Below are 22,908 nucleotides of genomic sequence, written 5' to 3' on the forward strand. Positions count from 1 at the left end.
ATTCTGAGCGAAGATGATCGGTTGGCCCATAATATTACTATATGAGTATCTAGGTATAATTATATTTCATACCCACAACGACATTTTTAAATGCAATTTTAATAAATGAATTTAACCTACCTACTGTATATACTGTAGATGTGTGCTAACACAGAATAGATTAAATTTAATCTATTCTGTGGTAGGTACTAATGCCTTACAGTAAAATAAATTACTTTAATCACAATAATATCATTAAATATACCTACTGACTACTAATTAATATTATTAGCTAAGAGACCGTCTCAGCTCAGAATCATTTTTCTTAGAATACAATGATTTTACATTTACCATACTGACCACTGACGAGTACAATGCGTTGTCAATGCCCCAGAACGTTATAAATTATAATAAATATTAAAATAAAATATTAAATAGAAGCGACGCTCAATCAGCTGATCAGGTTCTTGTTTCCCTGTGGTCTGAAGTACGTGCCATTATTCTGTGGTTCCATCGAAATACGAATAGCGCAAAATAACCCACGGGAATCACGGACCAAGATATTATACCTTACCCAAGGTATATCTTAGTCCGTGACGGGCATAAAACGAACTATAATATAGGAGATAATATTAACTATTAAAGATAATAATATTTATATTATTATTTGGAGGCTATTATAAGTTGTAACAAAATAATATTATTATCTTAAAACTTTTATTGTTTAAAATTTCAATCGTTGTCAGTGGACTATTGTCTGTCCAAAATCTACTAATCTAGTCATCAAAATTATAAGAATTAAATAAAATGTTTAATTTATAACTTTCAATTTTTATTTAATCGAATTTGAATGTTGCCTATATATCTCTAAATAAATATAACAAGTAATTTTTTTTGATCTACCCACTGAATATTAAAATTATTAAAATTGTATAATGAATGTTGAAGTAAGACGTGAAGCGAGACGCAGAAGAATATTAGAGAATTCACAAGTTAGACTTAAAAAAATTACATCCATAATTTCTAACCCAAGTATATTAAATGAATCAGAATTTATAAAAGACAAACCAGGTAAAAATATTTTTTTAGCTGTTTTAGATTAATATTAATTTTTTATGTAATTAAGATTGAAAAATTTTTCTCTAATTCTTCCTTTTTATTTTATTTTAAAATGCAAAAATCTAACTTTTTATTGTTATAAACTTATAGCAGAACATCTGTATTTTATTACTAACCTTGAAATAAAAAGATTCATGATATATCGAAAAACTGAAAGTAGCTCTTTGGCTCACTCTTTAATTTATGTATCTTAATAAATTCCAAAAATTTAATTTACGATTTTTTTCAGAAAATTGTACGCGGAATTCTGAATTGCTCGATTCTCCTGTTCCACAATGTCTTAAAGAAAATGTGATACCAACAGTTCTTGAGAACCAACAAGTTTTCAACTATGAACAAAATCATTTCAATCCAAAATTACATTCCAAAGATATTAAATATGAAATTAAATGTTCATCTATTACAATCTTACATATTGTATTATCTCAAATTGTTTTAGTATTATTTTACTATGACTTAGGATTTTTATTTGGCAATGTAAGTAGTATAATATAATTGAATATTAAAATAAATGTTTCAATTGTACTATAAACATAAAAGTTCTGTTTATAATCCGAGAGGATAAATAAACTGTTAATTTTAAATAGTTATATTTCTTCCCTTGATACTCGGTGTCATATAGTTTGATTAAAAATTGATATTATATTTTAATATATTTTTTTTTATCATTTTTTAAAATATTTATGAAACAATATTATTATCCTAAGTTGCTGATATTATATTATTTACTATTTATGACACAATATTGCTTTATTCAAATATGTGAATCTATTATTTTTTATAAACACTTAACATTTTGAAACTATAAATAATCTATCACCTCAAATTTAACATTTTTTGTAGGTTTTTTTAGTGCGTCTTAAAATTGTTTGGGTATTATATATCAGTACATTTTCAGCTTGTCTTTATGTTTTATGTGTAATTTCAAGTGTGTTTCATGTTACTAACACTATTAACTTATTTTTTAATAAGTGAAATACCTATTACTTTTAAAGAGTTACTTTCTACAATAATACATTTTTAGTCCAGCCCTACCTCCACTAAATTCTTAAAAGTAGAACTAGAGTTTTTATATTTTGAATGTAAAAATGATAAGTGTCCATTTTTCCAGTTAGTTTGACCCCTACATTGTTTTCATCTACAGCCTTGATGATAGTATGATATATTGGCCATTAGATTGCATTAATACAAACAAGGCTAGACTCAGTCTTTGTTTATACATAATTAATACAATTTGACATTATTTCATATACTTATAATTAGCTAACTATTATATTGATACTGTATATTTATTTTATATTATTAATATTTATACATTTGATTTTTTCTAGTCAATAGTAGTGCCATTTCTCCTCAGTGCAATACCTGAATTATATACATCAAAAGAACAACATGATAATGTACATATAATTGTGTTATTAATGTTGGGGTTTTCACAGAATTTGGCAAGAAATATATCTAGATATCTCAAATTGGCAAGCATAACAGGAAAAAGATTTTGTGTATATATTTTTTGTTTTACATGTTCATATGCAATATTCACTAATCTATATTTTGATGTTAAAAATTCTTTACAATAACCAATTTATGTTTTGAATTTTTTTTTCACATTTGTATTAATAATTATAATGTACCACAATATGTTGGGTTTAAAATGTTGGGTCAGTGGAATATATATTTGAAAGTTTTTAGTTGTAAGGTTAGGTTTTTTTTAGCAAATTGTTGTTACATAATATTATAATTTTTCAATATAAACGTTGATACTTGAATAAAATCAATTGCATTAAATTCCACTTACGAAAAGTGTCTTAAGTTATTCTTACAATTTAGTTGTATGCCTACTCGCAAATATTAATTCAACACAAAAATTCTAATTTGCTTAATCAAACTGTAGTTGCAATTTTTAAATTATAATACTTTATGCCTTTAAATGTGTTTTGATAATTGTACGTAAATGTTAACTCCAAATAGTGAAATTGAGGTTTTCATGAACTTTACTTTGATTTTATTTTTAAATAAGGTTTGTAGGTATCCAATAAAACTAGTTCCTCTATTATTTCTTAGGTCATAAATTAGTGTACAACTTTAATCCTGAAAATGTTGATAGTCATTACACTCAGTTATGAAGCTTTCTGTTGAACAAGTTTACAACTGTGAAGTGTTCAGAGATATGCTTTTAACTTCCACAGTGTATTAACAACAATAGTACTTGTTCTCAACTGCAAAACTGCTTTTTCCCATTGTTGATGAATCATTTTTATTGATACAGAGTGGATTAAGATTTGAGTGACAATAAATTAAGTATTAGCGGTAGGTAGGAGTAAACAAAATTGGCCAAGTAATAATAGTACATAAAAAATAGATAATAATTATAAAGAAAAATAATCAACATGTGCAAGAATTAAAATAGATTTTTTTATTGTACTTAATGAATACCATTCAATTAATTATAATTATAATTATACTAGTATTCAATATGATTTGGGTATCATTTATTTTTGAAATGAATATTTTCCTGAAAAATATTCTGACAAATACCTTGCTTAAATAATAATGAATGTACAAAAAATATTATTTATAAATTTAACTAATGTTAATTTATTAATTTTATATTAGTTTTTTTTTAACGCCATTTCAATTTGATAAGTTTCACAATGCAATAACCTCAATTATTTTTAAAAATTATTAAATATAAACTTACTTATCTTAAAATAAAGTAAAACTTTAGTAATTGGTATAATATTCAAACATAAATGAGTTAAACTATTAATTACTTAAATGATGGTGGTTTTCTAGGTTCAATACTTTCTTTTTCTTTATCTTTTAATTCAAAAAGCTTATGTATACCTTTTCGTAAAATCACAAAATTATAATCTATAATTCCTAGGAATAAAAAAAAAATGTTAAAAAAATTACTTTATTTTTTATACTCTATAAAGACAAAATGTATGGCATTTTGTAACTCACTTTGTTTTTCAAAGTTATCTTCTCTTAGTATGCATACAAGTGCCAAAAAACTGCACACCTCTCTTAAATATAAAATTGTACCATTATTTAATTTAATTAGACTTGAACTTTGATCATCGAAAGCTGGATCATTCATTAATCCTGGGTTTTCTCCCAAACTAAAAAGTAAAAACATTTAAGCATTGAACACATTTTAATAAATTAAATCCTTAAATTATGAACCCATAAATATTTGATAAGTCTATAACAACATCAATCATATCACAACATAGTTCATAACTTTGAATATCAACCGGTGATGAATCAGTTGCTACATATATTTTAGTTTTTACATCATATAAAAATGCTTTTTCAATTCCAGATGTCTGAAATAAAATTATTTACTAAATTAATGTACAAAAGAAGTATTTATATTAATATTACTGATATAATGATGTTTAGAAAATTTTCAAGAGTTGCATAGTGAGGAATCATTTTTTGCACAACTCTACTAAATGCTTCAAATATGCTATGATCATAAATTGACGTCAAATGGAAACTAATATATATTTTTTGTTCATCTCCTAAACATAAAAAATAGTATTTGTTTCAATGTCATGAGTTGATAAAACATTTCATTAATATGGCTGTTAACTTTCACAATAAAATCATAGTTAATATTCTAAAAACTACCTGAGTCTACAAGATCATCATTAGCTCTTTGGTGGATTTCTCGTTGAGTTTCCATTTTAGTATCTTCTGTGAGTCCATCCACTTTATGAATAAAAACTTCAAATTTTATATTCTTATTTATTTTGTAAGCTTTTGTTACAACTGAATGTAAACGATTAAGCGCACTAGCTATAGCATCCTTAGAAAGAATGAATTTACAAAAATAAATTAATTTACAATAAATTAATCTTATAAAATATAAATAATCACATATTTACTTGAGCATCAATCACAAATACAAGTGATTGGCATCCTTGAAGTATAGATTGTACATCATATTCAGAATCAGAGAAGTCAAAGTGACCAGGAAAGTCACAAATTTGGAAATTCACAAATGCTGAATTATTAACAACATCTTTTAGCATTGAATTATTACTTCCGATAAATAAAGTTTCATTAGGTGACATTTTTTGAAAAACTACTTTCTGTATTGAAGTTTTCCCACTCCTTTAAAGTTGGATAAATGTTAATCAAAGCATGTACATCAAATTATACAATAATTTACCCTCTTAAGCCCATGAGTACAAGTCTTGGTAAATCGTCTCTATCTGATTCTGTATCTTCATCTGATATAAATTCATTAAATTCATAGTGTTTAGGTAATGATCCAATATCAAAAGTAGTGCTAAATGTTTCATCCTCATTTCTATTAAATGACTAGGGAAATAATTTTATAAGATACAAACTGATAAATGAATTAATAATTTTAATAAAAGTTAATATTTTAATTATTCTATATTTAGAATAAAATTGCATTAGTTATATTAATTTTTAATCCTCATACATTTACAACAACTGCACAAACACTATTTTTCGGTAGGTACTTACACTTATTGTATTTTTAAATTTAATGTTATAATATTAAAGGTGAATTAGTGTTATAAGATTAATATGTATTCACTATAAGATTAACTTCGTCCACTACAAGAAAGAGATAAATATTAATTTAAAATGACTTGCGGGCATGTACATTTTTTAACAAAGAAATGGTATAATTGTATGTTTGTGATTTTGTGTAATTTTTATGCTGATAGACAAAACGTCTCTATTTCTTAAAAAAATAATATTGCAGATAAATAAAAGCACAATAAAATATGTAGGAATTATAATTTTTTCCACATTTTAGAATGTATGGTTTAATTTTAGAGCAGACCATTATCTTACACTTATATTATTGATCTAAAAGTATACTAATTAGATGCCTCTTAATTTATTGTTACTTAGCTAATTATAAAATACAACTTCATTTTTATAGTTAAAGGACCTAATGATGCCTCTAAAAATCTGTACATACATAAAGGTTTATGACTAAAAATCTACATCCTAACTAATACATTATTTATGAAATTAATAATTTTTAAAATCAATGTAGGATTTAGAAGAGCAATGTTGTACTTGAAAATTAAAAATTGAATAATTATATAATTGTTTAAGTATAATTTAAATATAATTAAGCTGTTGATTTTACAAAAATACTTGAGTATACCAAATATTTAAAAATATTTCAATTGCATACATACCATGATAAATTAATACAAGACAAATTAGTTTTTCAAATATAATACTAAATGGTAGAACTTAGAAACACTAATTAACTATTAAAAATATTTTATATCATTGAAATTTTATTTTAAATTGTTGACTTTAATGATGTAGGTATCTAATAATATAGATACTAAATTTAGGAATTATTTTAACTAAAACGAGATTTTAAAGTTATACTTGCGCATTACAACAATTGTACGAGACCTACAAGTTAGACCTACAAGTTAGACGTACGATTTTCGGAATTTAGAATTTCGGACATAAGATAATAATATTATATCGATGTTATCAATTATTTTTCATTGTTCAGGCAAATGTGAAATGGGTATGTTTACAACTACCACAGACTTCTATACTATAATAGTATAGAAGTCTGTGACAACTACTAGTGTTATCACAAAATTGTTGATTACTTATTCATCGGCAGTCAGCTCAATAATCATTTTGTCTGTGACTTCAGATCCCATTGTCGATTGACCATTACTATGACTTATAAGTTATAAGTATTGAATTTGAATACGGAATACGGACTTGAGTTGTTTATGCCTTGTGGTATTTATAATATAAAATTATCATTGAATAAATTCTAAATAAATAAATAATTTAATTTAAATTTAAAACAAATGAATAATAATTTCACCTATTCTGCGCTATTATTATTATAGAACATTGTTCTAATGTTCTATGTTATTATTGGTTTGTTCTTTGATACCACGGCTTCAGAGTTTAGATATCATAGAACCATATAGATTATGGTACATCACAGTTTCTATAATATAGTATAGATTTTAGAGATAATATAAACTTATTACCAACTATTAATCTATATCTATCCTTAGTTAATCTGCATTATTTTGAGTTTATGTTTGTGGGTAAATAACACAATAAAGATATCCTAAGACTTATCTAAACAAGTCGACTAAAGGCATCTTTATAGTATACATGTATGTAGTCTAGAACTCAGGAATCAAGATTCAGTAAACTAGTATCAACTGTAGTATACTACTACAATATATACCCATGTAGCTACACATGTCTGATGTATGTTTAAATTATGAAAAATCATCTGAGTCCACAGTGAAAAATTTGTAGTTCCAAATGATTTTTTAAGACCAGATCAATACTAGAGAATGCAATGAGCAAAGAAAAGATTTCGGGTATGATTTATTGTTACTATTAAAAATCAAATAATATAAATAATACTATTATTTTATAACAACAGCATGCTCTTTGAAGGTTCTTTCATTTACTAAAAAAAGTTTATAGTTTTTTATAAGTGTTCATGCATTTATATATATTTAATTACAATTCATAAACTTAACATTGTTTACTATGCAAATGTGTCCCAAGTTTTTATATTTAAATGGTTTTAATCTACTTTCCAGACTAAATATTTTACCAGTAAAATGTAATTTCATACATCAAAGAAACCGAATATAAATAAATACACATATTGTACAAAAATGATGATCAGTCTAGTTCTAGTTAACTCATTTTTAGACATAAATGGATACATTATTATTATTAACAATTAAAATAAAAACTATCTTATGTGTGTTGTAGATAGTGTATCTGTACTAATAGAACTTATAGAAGTATCTATTCATTGTATACTATACGCAAGAAAAATATATCCTGAAGGTATTTTTGAACTAAAGAAGAAATACAATGTACCTGTGCATGTAAGTATATGTTTTTTTTATAATAACTATTTCAGTATTTTATCATATGATTTTTAAGGTTTCTGTTTATCCAAAGTTGAATTCATATATAAATGGTACACTCAATGCTGTAAAAAGTCTATTGAAATTAAAAAAAATGTGCAAATTGGATGTTAGTTTTTATAACAAGATTGGAGTTGTAGTTGAACGCTTTGTATTAAATATTCATAATGTTGAACTTGAATTGAATTTATCAGATTTTTCGTAAGTATTTATTATAAAATAATTATGTTAAATTAATATATATACATTTTTTTTTTTAATTAGGAATTTAAGGGATCCATATTTAGTAAAGTTAGAACAAATGTTGAGAGCTTTCTGTTTAAAACTAACAGTTTGTGATTCCCTGTTGAAGCCTTTACCTTCAAGTTGTACATTTCAGATTCACATTCATACAACTGAAACAAACTCCATTGAAATTCAAAAAGATACAGAAGTATGTATTTATAATTTTAATTGGTTTATCGTTGCTCAGGAGAAAGTAAAAGTAAAAGATTTAAGTTTTTTTAAGCACTATTTTGGGGATGGGAATGTGCTTCCAAAATTGAATAGAACCTTTTTTAAATTAAAAATATGTATAGATAATCGCTTAACAAATTAACATTTCAGTCTTAGATGATTTTTTTTTGAAAATATTTTTATACAGTGAGTTTTGCTTAATATGGTCACATTGGTCCAAGCTATTTTGATTCCATAAAACATTTTTTCAACTTGTTGTTGAAACTTAATGAAATTTATTTAACATGGAATGGGAAATTTTCAAAGCTTATGCGGCTTCTCATAGTAAACATTTTCTTTACTTATCAAAATATAAGAGAAAATAATCTTTTTTCCTTTTATTGTTAAATCTTTCCTTTTGATCAGCATTTAAGAAAAATGTTTCATCACAATCTACAAAAAACTAATGACAAGAGTATACTATGAACAAAGTTAAACGAACGACAGGATGAGCATCGATAGACTTTCACACTAATAAGTTCAAAAATAAAATTAGTCTTATAAACTAATTAGTTTGAAATATCATAAAAACAATACAAATGTTCATAAAAGTGATTCAATTATCCGGTACATAGTGATTTTAATAAATAGTCAATTTAACATTAGTAACATAAGATTTGGTTTGGAATTTTCTTTTTTGATTCCAATAAATGGATCATTCTATAAACCAGTGATCACATTAAGTGGAACTCACTGTAGTATGAATACTAAAATAAAAATGTCATATTTTAAAACAATGAGTTTAACTCTTTAAGTTCACCTATTTATTCCCATGACATAATTGTACGGAAAATATTTTTGTAGATTTCACTTTATACTTGTTAGAAAAATTCATTAAAAACCATCTATTATCTAATGCATAATATTTTAATTTTTAGGGATTTCCATTAATACCTAGTGAAAAAAAAGATACAATTTTAACATCACCTGCAATAGTACCGTTGCGTAGTATTGACTGTGAACATTTAAATTTAGAAATCTATGCTGAAGAAGGAAATAAAGACGAAGACCCGGATTTATTTACACAAAGTCCATTAATTTAAATACACTCAATATCAATGTTGAATATTTCATGACAAAAATTATTATGACTATAGGATTATTAAACAGACCAGTTTAAGTATGTTAAATTTCACAAGATTTTTAGTATTATATTTGTTATATGATTATGTATTTATATATGATGTTGTTAATAATTTATTGAAGATCCTTCCCCTAAACTGGGTTAATCAAGGTATTATAGTTAGACAATTGAAGACAAACATTTAGAAAAGTATAATAAGGCCAGTAAGTAAAAACATAGAACATAATATTATTATAATTTAAAAAAAATATAACAGAAACGGCTGACTTTGGTATCTTATACAACTATTGCATTTAATTGGCCCCTCAAATTGTAAATTACTCCAATCAGTTAAATTAAAAAATAGACACTTGTTTTACATAAACAATTCAGTTTCAATAGTTGCTTGGAGATAAGAACCATTTTTTGCTGTTAATCATTCACTGCTAGTACTCATACAATTTATTATAAACAATTTCTTATTTTTCAGAAAATTCACTCATGAGTCATGAACCCCTTTTCCAAAAAATAATTTAGAATTTGAATTTGGGTACTTATAGGTTACATACCATTGATAATTATATAGTTTATTCTAAAAAAAATGTTAGTAACTGTTATTTGCAAAAATATAAAAAAAGTAAAAATTAAAAGCATTAATCATAAATAAGTACTAACTAGGCTAGCATTTCTATGCACTTGTGTGTTTTTTTCCTTGAGTCTAAATTGATTGGTTGTCAGGTATGTGCACGATTTGGATTATTCTAAATTAAATAGAACAACCTTTTTTTGAATATTTTGAACATAAAGCTCATGATTGCATGGTTTGATTTATGAAAATCTTATGAATTTTAAATGGTATTTATCTAATGAACATTAATAATTATTAGGTTATTTGTCGAATTATCTTAAATTAACCATCAAAAATCTTATCTAGGTAAAACGAGCGATAGAATTACCTATATATTATTTTTGTTTTTTATAAGAATGAGTTTAGTCAATATACATCCATTCATCGTTCTAATTTGCTCATCATTTGAGTTTAAAAATTTGAAGGAATATATCACATCAATATTTAATGCAGTGGTGAAAGTAGGGGCAGGGGGACAAAGCCCCCTTATTGAAAGCAAAATTATGCATCTGGCTTCAATTAAGTCCTCAGGGATGCCTAACAAAAAATGTATTAACGAGATATTTGATTTAAATTAATATTTGTCTTTTTAATTAAATATATTCATATACAACTAAAACAACTTCAAAATTTAAATAAAAACACAATATACACTATTTTTAATATTTCAAGCTATAAATTGCAATTTATTTTTACTGAGCAGGCGTAATATGTGTAGGTAGAGCCATGTTTTTTAGGAGGAAATTAATTTTTACATCCTACAATAAAATTTAATTTTTACGGTAAATTTAAACCTTTATAAATCCTCATCACATGATGCATAATATGTAATTATTTGATTTATGTAGTATTACAATTACATTACTATATAATTTATATTCAAATAAATAAATCAAAGAAATGTAATAAACTTATTTTTATAAAAAGAATTACCTCTACTATTTTACTTGATGTAAACAGTAAATACAAATTTGAATGATATTTGAATTTGTCCTGGATTAAAAAAAATCACATTTTTTCACTAATAAACTATATAATATAATCATTTTGAATTTATTTTGTACTTCATATCAAACAAGTCATTTTTCTAACACAATAAATTCAATCAAAAATACTCAAATGCATTATACTCAATGCTTCAATATTATACAAATTATTCAGCTCTCAAAGAAGTGACAAATTAAAAACTTATTAACAAACAATTTTCATTCAAATGTAATTTTCACTAATTTTATTATCATATTATGTTCATCAAATATAATATAAATAATATCACCTTGATACACTATGTTTTCATAATTAATATTGAATAGTAATTTCATAACTACTGTACCTTGTTGTTGAACTATTTAAATTATGACAAAATTGAATTGTTGACCTCGTATAAGAATATTTTTCGTGTGTTCTAATGATGTTCTATTTCAGTTTAACATTTGATGTATGTATATAGTATATTGCCTAAAACTGGTAGTAGGTACAAATATATTTAGGTCATACAAATAAATAACTGACAAAATATTTTATTAATTATAATTTATAATTATATTATATCCAAATAACAATTTTTTTTAAATAGAGAGCGACTTTTCCACAAAATCAATTTCATAATAATTCTAACATAGCAGAAAAATTATTATGATGCTAATTTATTTATTTATACATAAAGAAAAACATAAATAATTTTTATAAGCCAAATCAAAATGGTTGGATTTTTAAAATATAACAACATAAAAATCCTAATGATATTTTCAACCTAACAATAAATAATACAATACATGAGTTTAAAAAATCTGTATAACATAATGGTTTCTACTTTTATCCAACAAAAACACCAATTTAATCCAATGCCCATATTACTAATGTAAATTGAGGATAAATTTGTATTTGTGCCATAGGCTACAAAATTATCATTCAATATTTCTAAAAAATGTACATCCTGTGCAAAAACGTTGGTATATAATATTCCATAAATGAAAATTATACTAAAATAATATTATTTAACTATAAGCTTATAAATATATACTAATTATTTTTTATCATTTTTTTATTAGTATTTTTACCACAGTGAATATAAGTTTTCAATAATCACTGTAAATTATATCTACAGAAAAAAAATAATGAACGCAGGCAGGGAATTGGAATTTTGTAGATAATACATGTAAAACCACCACGTTTAATGATTTAAAAAATCCAAGTATTTGTGTTATATTTTAAATTTATATTCATATGTATAAACAATACATTTACATACGTCTTTACAGTCTCAACAATATATATTTTACATTTTTATGGACAAAATATAATAATCTATATTAGAACATTCTTTGTTATGTACAGCAATAAGATATATGTATATATTTATATTATAAAAAATTAAATTAAAAATAATAATAATAATAATAAAAAACAACATAATTCAACTATCTTAACAAACAAACAAAACATAATTTATACAAATTTTGTGGCATTATGGATAGAAATGAAATGATTAAGAATTGCTTTTAATTTACCAGATAATAGTTTAGAGTAGAAGACGTGAAAATGATTTGGCCCCAGACATAAAATGTAGTTACAGTTTTTTTTAGTTAAAGAAAAAATAATACTCAAGTTCTTCTAACAATCATTATAACAATATTAAAATACATGCTAATTTTAATTTTTTTTACAAAAGACAGAATTTTGAAGAATAATAGTTACAGAAGATTTCCATTCATATAAAGGTTAGTTTATTAAGCAATAACAATAATGACTAATAACTTTGATATTTTTACCATTTTAATTATTTAAAATGTTAAAGAAAATGTTTGGGAATCGGTAGTAATAACACAATAAATTTTAACCATTAATGAATTCTATTTGACTTAATGTGTTTTGTGGAATAATAATTTTAAAAAAAAACACTGTATATCCGTACATATATTTAGTCCATTTAACGAATGAAATATAAAATAATTAGACATGTATAAATTTATGATTGCAATACTGGGATATTCATTTTTACGCTGAATAATATAAAAAGTTTTTTTTTAAACTAAATTGTATAAAAAAATTTTAAAAAAAAACGTTCATAACTAATGAATTTAATTTATCAAAACTAATGATTTTTCTTTTCAAATGGGACTTACTAAATCTTTAATATTAAGTGTATTATGTTATATGAATACATAATATTTAATATTAAATTGTATGTGTAATTATAAGATATTTGTAAATTAAAATGTGCACCTATGTCTAAACAATATATAAATGTTAGTTTGAGGTTAGTAAGCATAAACTATATACTTTTTTGGGGAGAAAAGAAGAGAAAATGTTTTAAATTATATTGCTGCAAAAGGAATGAAATGTTTTTTGTTTTATGATATTTACATGGTTATGAATTTACGATAATATATTTTTATTCACTTGCCACTATTTGATAAAAATAAGTTCATTGAAAATAATCAATAAGGGAGGTAAATAAATGTGAGAGGTTACTCTACAAAAAGATTAATTTCCAAACAGAATATATTATTATATATGTATGTTGTATAAATAAAATTTACATAACTTAATATATTTAAATCTTTAAAATGTGCTTTAGGGAGCAATTTCGAAACAATTATTAAAAAAAAAAAAAACATAATACTAAAAATGAAGGTAAAGGTAACTAATCATTTATAACAAACATTAGAAAATATTTACAAAAAGAATTAGATTAACTAGAACATAACTTATTCAACTTACGACAATAATGGATAGTTATGGTTTTTGGGGTTTGTGTGCACATTTAAAGGTACTTGTGATAATTTAAACAGCTCTTGCTCATAAAAACAAATTTTTAGTTACAAAAATATAGAATTAATAAGTAAAAATAAAAATTATGTTTTAGAAGATTTATTTTATATTCCACTTTCTTCAAATAATAATAGTAAAAGAAAAAAAATGTCTTAAAAATTGTAGGAATGGTAATGCCGTCTTAAGCCTTAAATATATCATACATTGATATCACTGATAAAAAAACTGATAAGCATGTAGGCCATACACAAGTCAACTTGACGCATGCTTTCTACTTAATTTGCCTAATTGTGAATTGTTGGTTATTACCACGTATATTTAATCAACAAAATGGATAATTTAATTTTTATAAAAATGTTGGAATATATTTCTTATTTACTAAAATTATAATTTTATTAAAAAACTGTTTTTTAAATCATTGGATCATCTTCATAAATTTGTCAGAAAAAAAAATTGGTTGAATTTTTAAAATATAAGAAAAGTTTTTCATTTATTTTTAATTAAAAAAATGATGTATGAATAACTATTTTTTATAGGAATTTCATCTATCCATTAAACTTATGGTTTGAAACAGGTTCTTCATATTATAATTTAATTAAAATCATGATTAAAAGAACAATATTTGAATGATATAATGTCTTTAAGTCTAATACATTTATGTAAACATTACTAATTATAACATTTATAGTAAAACCATATATAGACATCAGCTACTGTTTTTAATTAGAAAGAAATAATACTGCTTGTACACTGTGGAGATAACCCACAAAATTACTCAAAGGGGCTTGACTTCTAACAGACACAGAATACAAATCTATAGACAAACATGATTTTATCTTTGACAAAATAAGTTAAATAGCATCCAAAGCCATATATTGTAATTGACTTATTACTTTAGAAATATATATAAAAACATGTAATTAACTTTATATTTATAATACATCTAATGGTTTTGAAATAAAATCTATAACATTATATAAAATTAAAGTGGACAAATCAACGAAAAAGGATATCAATATACGGTTATATTATGTTTTGTTTAAATTTTTTCTTGGAGAAAAATAATATGAAAAAATGTAATTTTTTTAATTTGTACTATAACTTAATATATCGGGCAGAATAATTAATAATAATATTTAAAAAAAAATAATAATATTAATGTAAATTTATAACTATCACATTGAACAACAATCTCTGAATTGTTTAAACATAACATGTAAAAAAGTAATAAAAAAAAAAATAAATAAATAAAAACAGTAAAAAAAAGAAATGGAAGGTACCTTAATGTTAACTTTAGCCGCCTCCATCTTCAGATTCTTGAGATGAATCAGGTTTATTAAGCTGTGCTCGTAATTCAGTCAATGAGTGACCTTTGTATAGCCTTTTGATGCCTCTAGGTAGGCCTCGGCAGGATGCTAAGTTCAAGGCGCTGAGACGGTGACAATTATTTAATACAGCTTTTACTGGTTCCAGACTAACAGACGAACCAGTAAGATCCATTTTTCTAAAAATAAATAAATATCCATACATAAATGTATATTTTACAAATTGTAAATAAGTTGTAGTAGGTACCTAAGCATAGATTTGTCTCCCTGTTCTGAAATTGCAAAAACAGCCGCATCCAGTATGGTAGTGTTGGTTGACCATGAGAGATCAATTTCTACGAGACTATGACTCCACTTTTTACATATCAGATCAAGGCCAGAATCCGATACTCGAGTAACAAAAGATCCTTAATAAAAACAATAAGAAATGTACATTATATAAAGAACCATTGCTAAACCATCAAAGTATTTACCTGATAAATACAGGTGGGTTAAATCCCATGCAGGTATCCTAACTAGACTTGAATCTGTTACTTTAGTACATCCTCTAACATCAAGCACATACAATTTATGCGAAGTTTTTAATATCCTTTCAAGGGCTTGATCATCGATAAATGGTTGTCCAGAGACATTTAGATCATTAGAAATTGTAGCAACGCTTAATTCTTCCAAAAGTGGAAAACCAGGAGATAAGGCTTGCTCATTTAATGGAACATTACTGAGACATAGTTGGCTAGTAGACATTCGTAGTACACGCAATTTTGGACATCCTTCTTGTAAACGTTCAATATGAAGATTTCCTGTATTACCAACCATCCGGACTTTAGTCAAATCCAAAGATTGAAGATTTGGGCAGTGCGTCTGAAATAAGAAACCATATATGCATTATAAGTATATATTACAATATATAACAATGATTTCTTTCAATAATAAGTCAGAAAAATTCCATAATAATTGGCAAACTATTAAATATATTAATAAGAGTCATTTTAGACAGAATTCAAAATAATAATGGTTATAAGAGTTACATAGAGATAAAATAATATGTTAGAAAAAAAAAGTTGACCAAAACTTACAAAAATGAAATAATTTGTATGACATCCGTATACTGAAATTATTACTGTATAACTTTATAGCCTTTTTTTTATAACAAAATAAGTTGAAGAACTATATTATTTAATATATTCCTGATAATTTTTCATACTTAATTTTTAAGAGGCACAATAAACCCGTAAATTTAAATATATCAATAACTTTGAGAAGTTATAAATTAAATATATTTTCAATACTTACAGCTAAAGAATTGACTAATTGAGTAATCCCCGAAAGACGATTATCGGCCAAATTTAAGTGTGTCAATCTTTGGCCCATGTGTTTTGTCAGGAACATCAGAGAGTTTAAACACACTCCACTTTTACCACTGCTATGTTGAGCCTAAATAAGTTAATATTCACTCATTAAAAAAAATTCAATAATAAATTATACTGATTCTTAGAGACACTGTTTAAGACATTATGGATAAAACTATTTATAGAATAGAATTAGTAAATCTATGGTTTGTATACTCCGTTCCAGAAGAGAATATACCAGGTGGCCATCTGTTTCTGCACGGTAACCCATATCTACCACATAACACCATAGGTAGTTACCAGTAGAAAGAGAAAAAGTATGCGGAACTGGTAAATCTCTTTTGGAACAGAGTATAGTTTTGATACATTGATAATACCTAAAAAATAATAATAAAAAATAAAATACATATATTTCATCCAGATGTATATCTTATCTTTTAATCATGAAAAGTGTTAATGTAATATTGTAGTTGTTGTTTTCTGGATTTATGTATTATCCGCTTAATGAGTCTTAAAAATAATACATTAAATGGATGATTTTTTATTAATGAGGTAAAATAGGCTAATTTCAACAAAATAAAATAAATTATATACTCTCTTACTATACTTGCAATATGTGAAATTTTAAACCATTCCACAACATATTAATATATCTAATTAAGATATATTTATTGTAAAGATTGGTATTAGTTTAACACATCAAGATATTTAATATCTAGGATTTTTATCTTTATATTTTTAAACTGTGTATATAGTTGTAATTTTTATTTATTTATCTAAGGTTTTGAGTAATAACAATGGTCTATATCACATTATTATCATTTTTTTTTTTGTATCAAGCATACTTTATTAAACTATCAGATACCTACATGCAGCGTAAACCTATACGTATCTCCAAAAAATAATTGTGACAGATTACTGAACAGACAATTCTTTATTTTTATTGATGCCAATATATTGTATTCATTTTGTATATGACCTACAGAGCCAAAATCAAGTTTAGTATGTGACTGACTCACCGAGACGATTATCTATATTATGTATGGACAACATACAGGTACCAAACTAATTATGAGGAAGATACCTACTTATTAAAAAAATTTTAAGTGATACTTTGTATAATAAAATAATTTGATGTATTGAATATTTTTTTTACATATTGCTGTAAATGTATGTGAATATTGTCATACATTTTTTTAATGATATTTTGTTTGATTTTAACATAATTAAATATAATCTTATACTGTTTTATATTTTTACTACTAATTAATTAATTAATAATAATAAACTAACATAATTTTATGGTTGTTAATTTCACTAAAAATACTGAATGATTACCCAATACAGTAGGACATGTGTGTCTGGTAGGTCTCATATTAAACGAATACCAAAAATTACAAAGTGACAGTATAATTTGATTGAAAATTAAATTCAAAAGTTAAATAAAATTGTACATTTCATTATTACCTATCTTTAAGTTTCATTAAATGGACAATACATAAATCAAAATCATGATGATTGTATTACGCATAATACGTGTACAAAAGTACTTTTTATGATGGCATAATGTAAACATAAAATAAAATTAATTTGACAAACCATATATAAATGTATATTGTATTTACATAAAATAAAATGTCTTACATTTATTCCCGATAAATCTATTCGTTCCAGTTTGTGACAGTTGGTGATGATAAACCGAACATTATCCAAACTGAGACCTTCCCAACCTGTCAAACTCAATCCTCGTAGATCTAAGCATGAGGTGCTAATTTTATCTAGTATAACAGGAATGCCAGTAAACTGCCAACCACCTAAAATTATTTTAAATTTAATTATTAACTATCTAGTCAAATAAGATAAATTTTAAAGTAATTACCTAAATTGAGTTCCTGTACTCTGGCAAGTCGGTTTTCACAAAGCCATCTAAAGTTAATATCATTCCTTATAGGATTTTTTGAAACCCATCGTCCGGCTAAGTCAATATTAGTCCAAAGTAATGGATCAGACGCAACCATACGCCAAAACCTACACACCTGAGACACTCTGTAAAATATACATTTGTAGTAAGTTTAGATTAATTTAGCATTTTAAAGTTTTGATAAGTTTTTTTTTATTACCTGACAAGAAACGGAATGCATCCTTCATCTTTAGTTGCTAAACGAAAAATTTCAAATAGTATAGGTTCTGGTAGTTGATAACCCCATAAACTTTGTTCAGCTGGTTCATCACATTGCATTGTTTTACTTTCATCTGATTTCTTCCTACTTTTTCGTTTCTTTTTTTGTGGCATAGCAGTTAATGATATTTTTAGTTTAATACCACCATTTTCAGCAATTTCACTATGATACATTGAGCCTGCGGGTGGTTTTTTTGGCTTAACTGGTTTGTCTTTGGGAGCAGAACGTCGTTTGCGAGGTTTTCCAGATTTAGTTAGGGTTACACCTTTGACAATTGCAGATTTTGGTATAACTGATGGTGGAGTAATTAAAGTCTTGGGAACCTCTCCATTAGTAATAATTGGAGTAGGTTGAGGTTGTATGATTAAAGATTCTAAATCAACTCTAGGTGAACATAAATCACTTGATACACTTTCAATTGATCGTGGATTTGTTTCTACAGACCGCTCACTGCCAGTCCTTTGTGTAGTAGCAGGACTAATGACACTGTCACTTAAGCTAGAATTTTCTCCGTTGCACATAGGTGATGCACTAAGAGCTCCTGCACCTGGACTATCAGACACACTAACAGGTGTAGGGAAGCTGGCAATAGTTGGAGATATACCAGGAGAATACTGATCATTTCTTATTTGCCTATTACTAAAATCAGGCAAGGTTGATGGTCCTGTATTAACTGAAGGTATGAAGGTGTCTACATGATTTGTCATTGTAGAAGGGTCAAAGCCAGGAAGTGGTAAGACCGAAGAACTTGTGTCCATTGAATTAAAGTTGGAACTTAATGGTTGAGGGTTGTAATTAAAAGCCATCGGTGAAGGATTTGGCGTTAGTACAGTATAACCACCATAAGAATCATTCATAAAATTTGAGTTATCCTTATTAAAACTCTGACTCAGTAACTGATTTGAGTCTAATCGGTTTCGATATACATCCTGTATCATGTTATTGTTAGGATGCAACATGTTATTGTATGATAGTGGATCAAAATTTGGAACATGAAGTGGTGGATGATGAGTTGTTTTATCTTGATCCAATAAAAACTGTTTAAGACATTCATGATCTTGGTCTATTTCCAAATGGGAAAATAGAGATGGATCACTGATAAAACAATTGTTGCTATTATCCATTTCACTCGGCTTCAGCAATGGTATGTTAAAATTATCCATTTACATACAAAACAATGGGAAATAAATCCACAAAACCTCGTTGATCCATTAAGCAAAGAATCATTCAGGTAAATGATGTAATAGGGCTGCCCTATTTGAGGCTAGATTCCTGAAAAATAAAATATGATAAACATATTAATACCAAAACGCCATAATAAAAAATCAATATATTATGAATTAATATTATAAAAAGTTAATAAAATTTCAGACAAACTTTAAAGTTAGGTATTAGTTAATTTTTAAGTTAAATAACATAGTGAAAATATCCTCATAGCAGACACCTTAGAAACATTAAAAATCGCCTGCTAATAAGAAATATCAACTACTGTGGATAATACCAATAATTTGAAAAATGTAAATTACACCTACCCATAATATAAAGTACCTATTTAAAAATAATCCCATATTAAAGAATTTATTTCAAGTAAAACATTATTTGGATAGTTGTCCATAGTACCGAGCGCAAATGTACCTATATCCATAATGGAAACTAAAATTATAATGGTTATGATTTAAATTGATTGATGCCTTTATGGCATAGAATTGTTAAATACTATATTACTACATAACTATTACTACTCTGATTAGTACTTATAAATGTAGCATAGGGATATTAAACATAACAAAAATCAATACAGAAATAGAAAGGATTAAGGTCTGCACACATAGCTGAGATGGCACAAAAAGTCGAACACAATTAAACAGTTCTAAAGTTATATTTACATTTTATACGTATGACTGCAGTGTCTTTTACTAAAATTATTATTATTTGGAAATTAATATATAAGAGTACTACTATTAGTACGACTAATAGGTTCCTTCAACTTAACATTTGATTAATTCAATACGATCAGATTGGAGAGTTAAAACAATACTAAGAAAACAATCTAGATCAATACTACTAAAATTAGAAACCCTGATTTCACTGGTAAAATACTATTAGGTATAGAATGTTTGTCAAAAATAAATATAATGGAAACATCCAAACTAATGTGATGAGAAAATCTTCCAGAATCTCTGAGTGTGCATACTGAAGAAAAGAATTGGGAGAGGTGAATCTTAAAGAAGTAAAAACACTTTCCTACATGACAAAATAAAAACTTGAAAACAATTTGATGGAGATGGCAGACACACAAAATGGAAATACAAGAAAAAAACGAATAATGTTACGGCCAACATACAAGTTATTATAATAGGTACCTAATACTATTAAAATATTAAAGAATATCATGTAGGCATGTAGCAAAGCTCGATAGTCTCAGTTAAATTAAAATGCCCCACACAAACACACATTTTTGACAATACTCAATGCTGTGTATACTATTATTATACTATAATATAATATTATATGAATATTGATTGCGGTGGGGATGCATGGGAAAGGGGAGGGAAGAAACCCGATTCCGCGGAGATATCATCAATCGCAAGCTTACATCGATGGGACGGCGGTAATAGATACGGATGTCCGGAGTAAATACGGTTCGGTAAACGGAAACAGACGGAAGACAATCCAAACATAAACCTCGGTGGTCACGAATCGACGAATCCCCCCGGCCGAGGGGTCGTAAACGTAACAACAATATAAATATACGACTACGACGTCGGAGACAACCGTGGCTGGCCACCTATACGTCACGTTATCACTCACTTTCCTGTCCGTGGCTGTTATCACGGGCTAGTAATACAGTATAACAATTACACCAACTAACACACACACACACGCATACACCGTATTTAGGACATGATAATATCTTAGGAATGAAGTATAATACTGGCTTTCCCGACGGTTCGCGAAACGGGCCTAACCATGACATAAACTGGGTCATCGGAATAATGTCTGGACCCAAGTTGTTGTGACTTGTGGCCCATTGACGGTGACGGCGGACGAGAGGATAGCTGGCTCCCCGTCATCATACGTGTGCCCCCTCTAAAGTATCTGAAAAAAGAACGCAAACACCACCTCGCAAAAAATGTAGCACTCACCGATAATCGGCACACACGGTGGCGCTCCTTGTCCCAAGTTTTTGACACGATCGTATACGGGTGAAGGAGGCGGCGGTGACTGCGACGGCCGTGTACTGCGGCGGCGGTCGCTCTCTCTGCTCCGTGTATCGATCTAACGCGACGCGTTAACGACGATGGCGTCGGTCTTATTTAGGAGCGCGCGAAACGCAAATGGTCGGTGACCGGCTGCGGTGGACGTCATCGGCAAAACGGCGGATACCCAGGAAAGACGGACACCACGGGAGCAACAATTATCGCGTAACGCGTACCAGAACACACATCTACACTGCTACGGAGTGCGGACGAACATCCACTGACCTTCGGTCGACGGCAGTGAGAAACAAACTAATGGGCTATTGTCAAAACGAAACGCTCATATGATTGGCTTAAAAATAAACTTTCCACTGCAGTGTCGCCAACACGCTTTCCGGCTGCTGGCCGCACCGTCAAACGAACTACCGCCATAGACACTCTTGGCTCTTCAATCATCACCGTATTATTCGCACCATAGTCCATAGATAAGTATAATATTTCGCACTTTGCCACAACCACCTCAGTCACCACCGTCACCACCACCACGGAACCACCAGGGGGCAGCGACCAGTCACCACTACAATTACCTGAACCCGCGACACTTGTCGCTGATGCCAATGTCAATTGTTAATATGACAATATTATATTTAATACTTTAAATCATTTTCAAGTTTCAACTTGAATGGTTTCTGATGGGAAATTGAAACTAGATTACATTTTTGAAATTTAAAAATTTAAAAATCCTCAGAACTTTTATAACTAAAAATTCTAATAAAAGGAACAACTAGAGAATTTTTACGCGAAATTCGTTTTCGACAAAATCCTTTTGATGTAACTCAAAAACTATTT

At 26.9% G+C, this 22,908-nt stretch overlaps 4 protein-coding genes across 8 annotated transcripts; 2 read left to right on the forward strand and 2 right to left on the reverse strand.

Moving 5' to 3' along the window:
- The first annotated feature begins 623 nt into the window (after positions 1-623).
- On the forward strand, positions 624-3,029 carry LOC111039712. The gene is made up of 3 exons (XM_022323306.1): positions 624-1,050; positions 1,328-1,575; positions 2,430-3,029. The coding sequence occupies exons 1-3, from the start codon at positions 915-917 to the stop codon at positions 2,676-2,678; spliced, it is 633 nt and encodes a 210-aa protein (XP_022178998.1). The 5' UTR covers positions 624-914; the 3' UTR covers positions 2,679-3,029.
- Positions 3,030-3,570: 541 nt separating this feature from the next.
- On the reverse strand, positions 3,571-6,847 carry LOC111039692 (ras-related GTP-binding protein C). Of its 2 annotated transcripts, none has more exons than XM_022323281.1 (8): positions 6,735-6,847; positions 5,282-5,433; positions 4,995-5,223; positions 4,738-4,915; positions 4,489-4,628; positions 4,288-4,430; positions 4,066-4,223; positions 3,571-3,981 (listed from the first exon to the last, which is right to left on the reverse strand). In XM_022323281.1, exons 2-8 carry the CDS (start codon positions 5,293-5,295, stop codon positions 3,869-3,871), a joined length of 975 nt encoding a protein of 324 aa, XP_022178973.1. In that variant the 5' UTR covers positions 5,296-5,433; positions 6,735-6,847; the 3' UTR covers positions 3,571-3,868. The 2 variants fall into 2 exon arrangements, with proteins under 2 accessions (XP_022178973.1, XP_022178972.1); XM_022323280.1 differs by lacking the exon at positions 6,735-6,847 and adding an exon at positions 6,297-6,658 and having other exon boundaries at positions 3,572-3,981.
- On the forward strand, positions 6,759-11,066 carry LOC111039693 (mitotic spindle assembly checkpoint protein MAD2B). 3 transcript variants are annotated; one of them, XR_002605128.1, is made up of 6 exons: positions 6,942-7,478; positions 7,885-8,003; positions 8,062-8,246; positions 8,310-8,478; positions 9,419-9,660; positions 9,747-11,066. XR_002605128.1 is itself a non-coding variant. In XM_022323284.1 (5 exons), exons 1-5 carry the CDS (start codon positions 6,864-6,866, stop codon positions 9,581-9,583), a joined length of 648 nt encoding a protein of 215 aa, XP_022178976.1. In that variant the 5' UTR covers positions 6,759-6,863; the 3' UTR covers positions 9,584-9,719. The 3 variants fall into 3 exon arrangements, 2 of the variants coding, with proteins under 2 accessions (XP_022178976.1, XP_022178974.1); XM_022323284.1 differs by lacking the exons at positions 6,942-7,478; positions 9,747-11,066 and adding an exon at positions 6,759-6,873 and having other exon boundaries at positions 9,419-9,719; XM_022323282.1 differs by lacking the exon at positions 9,747-11,066 and having other exon boundaries at positions 6,943-7,478; positions 9,419-9,719.
- A 3,656-nt stretch (positions 11,067-14,722) lies between these two features.
- LOC111039691 (F-box/LRR-repeat protein 6) lies at positions 14,723-22,373 on the reverse strand. Of its 2 annotated transcripts, XM_022323278.1 has the most exons (8): positions 22,006-22,373; positions 18,800-20,131; positions 18,559-18,725; positions 18,324-18,493; positions 16,624-16,764; positions 15,804-16,191; positions 15,578-15,737; positions 15,299-15,509 (listed from the first exon to the last, which is right to left on the reverse strand). In XM_022323278.1, the coding sequence occupies exons 2-8, from the start codon at positions 20,020-20,022 to the stop codon at positions 15,299-15,301; spliced, it is 2,460 nt and encodes an 819-aa protein (XP_022178970.1). In that variant the 5' UTR covers positions 20,023-20,131; positions 22,006-22,373. The 2 variants fall into 2 exon arrangements, with proteins under 2 accessions (XP_022178971.1, XP_022178970.1); XM_022323279.1 differs by lacking the exon at positions 22,006-22,373 and having other exon boundaries at positions 14,723-15,509; positions 18,800-20,022.
- Between the last annotated feature and the right edge of the window lie 535 nt (positions 22,374-22,908).

Source organism: Myzus persicae, unplaced genomic scaffold, assembly GCF_001856785.1.
Source record: "Myzus persicae strain clone G006 unplaced genomic scaffold, MPER_G0061.0, whole genome shotgun sequence".
NCBI lineage: Eukaryota > Metazoa > Arthropoda > Insecta > Hemiptera > Aphididae > Myzus > Myzus persicae.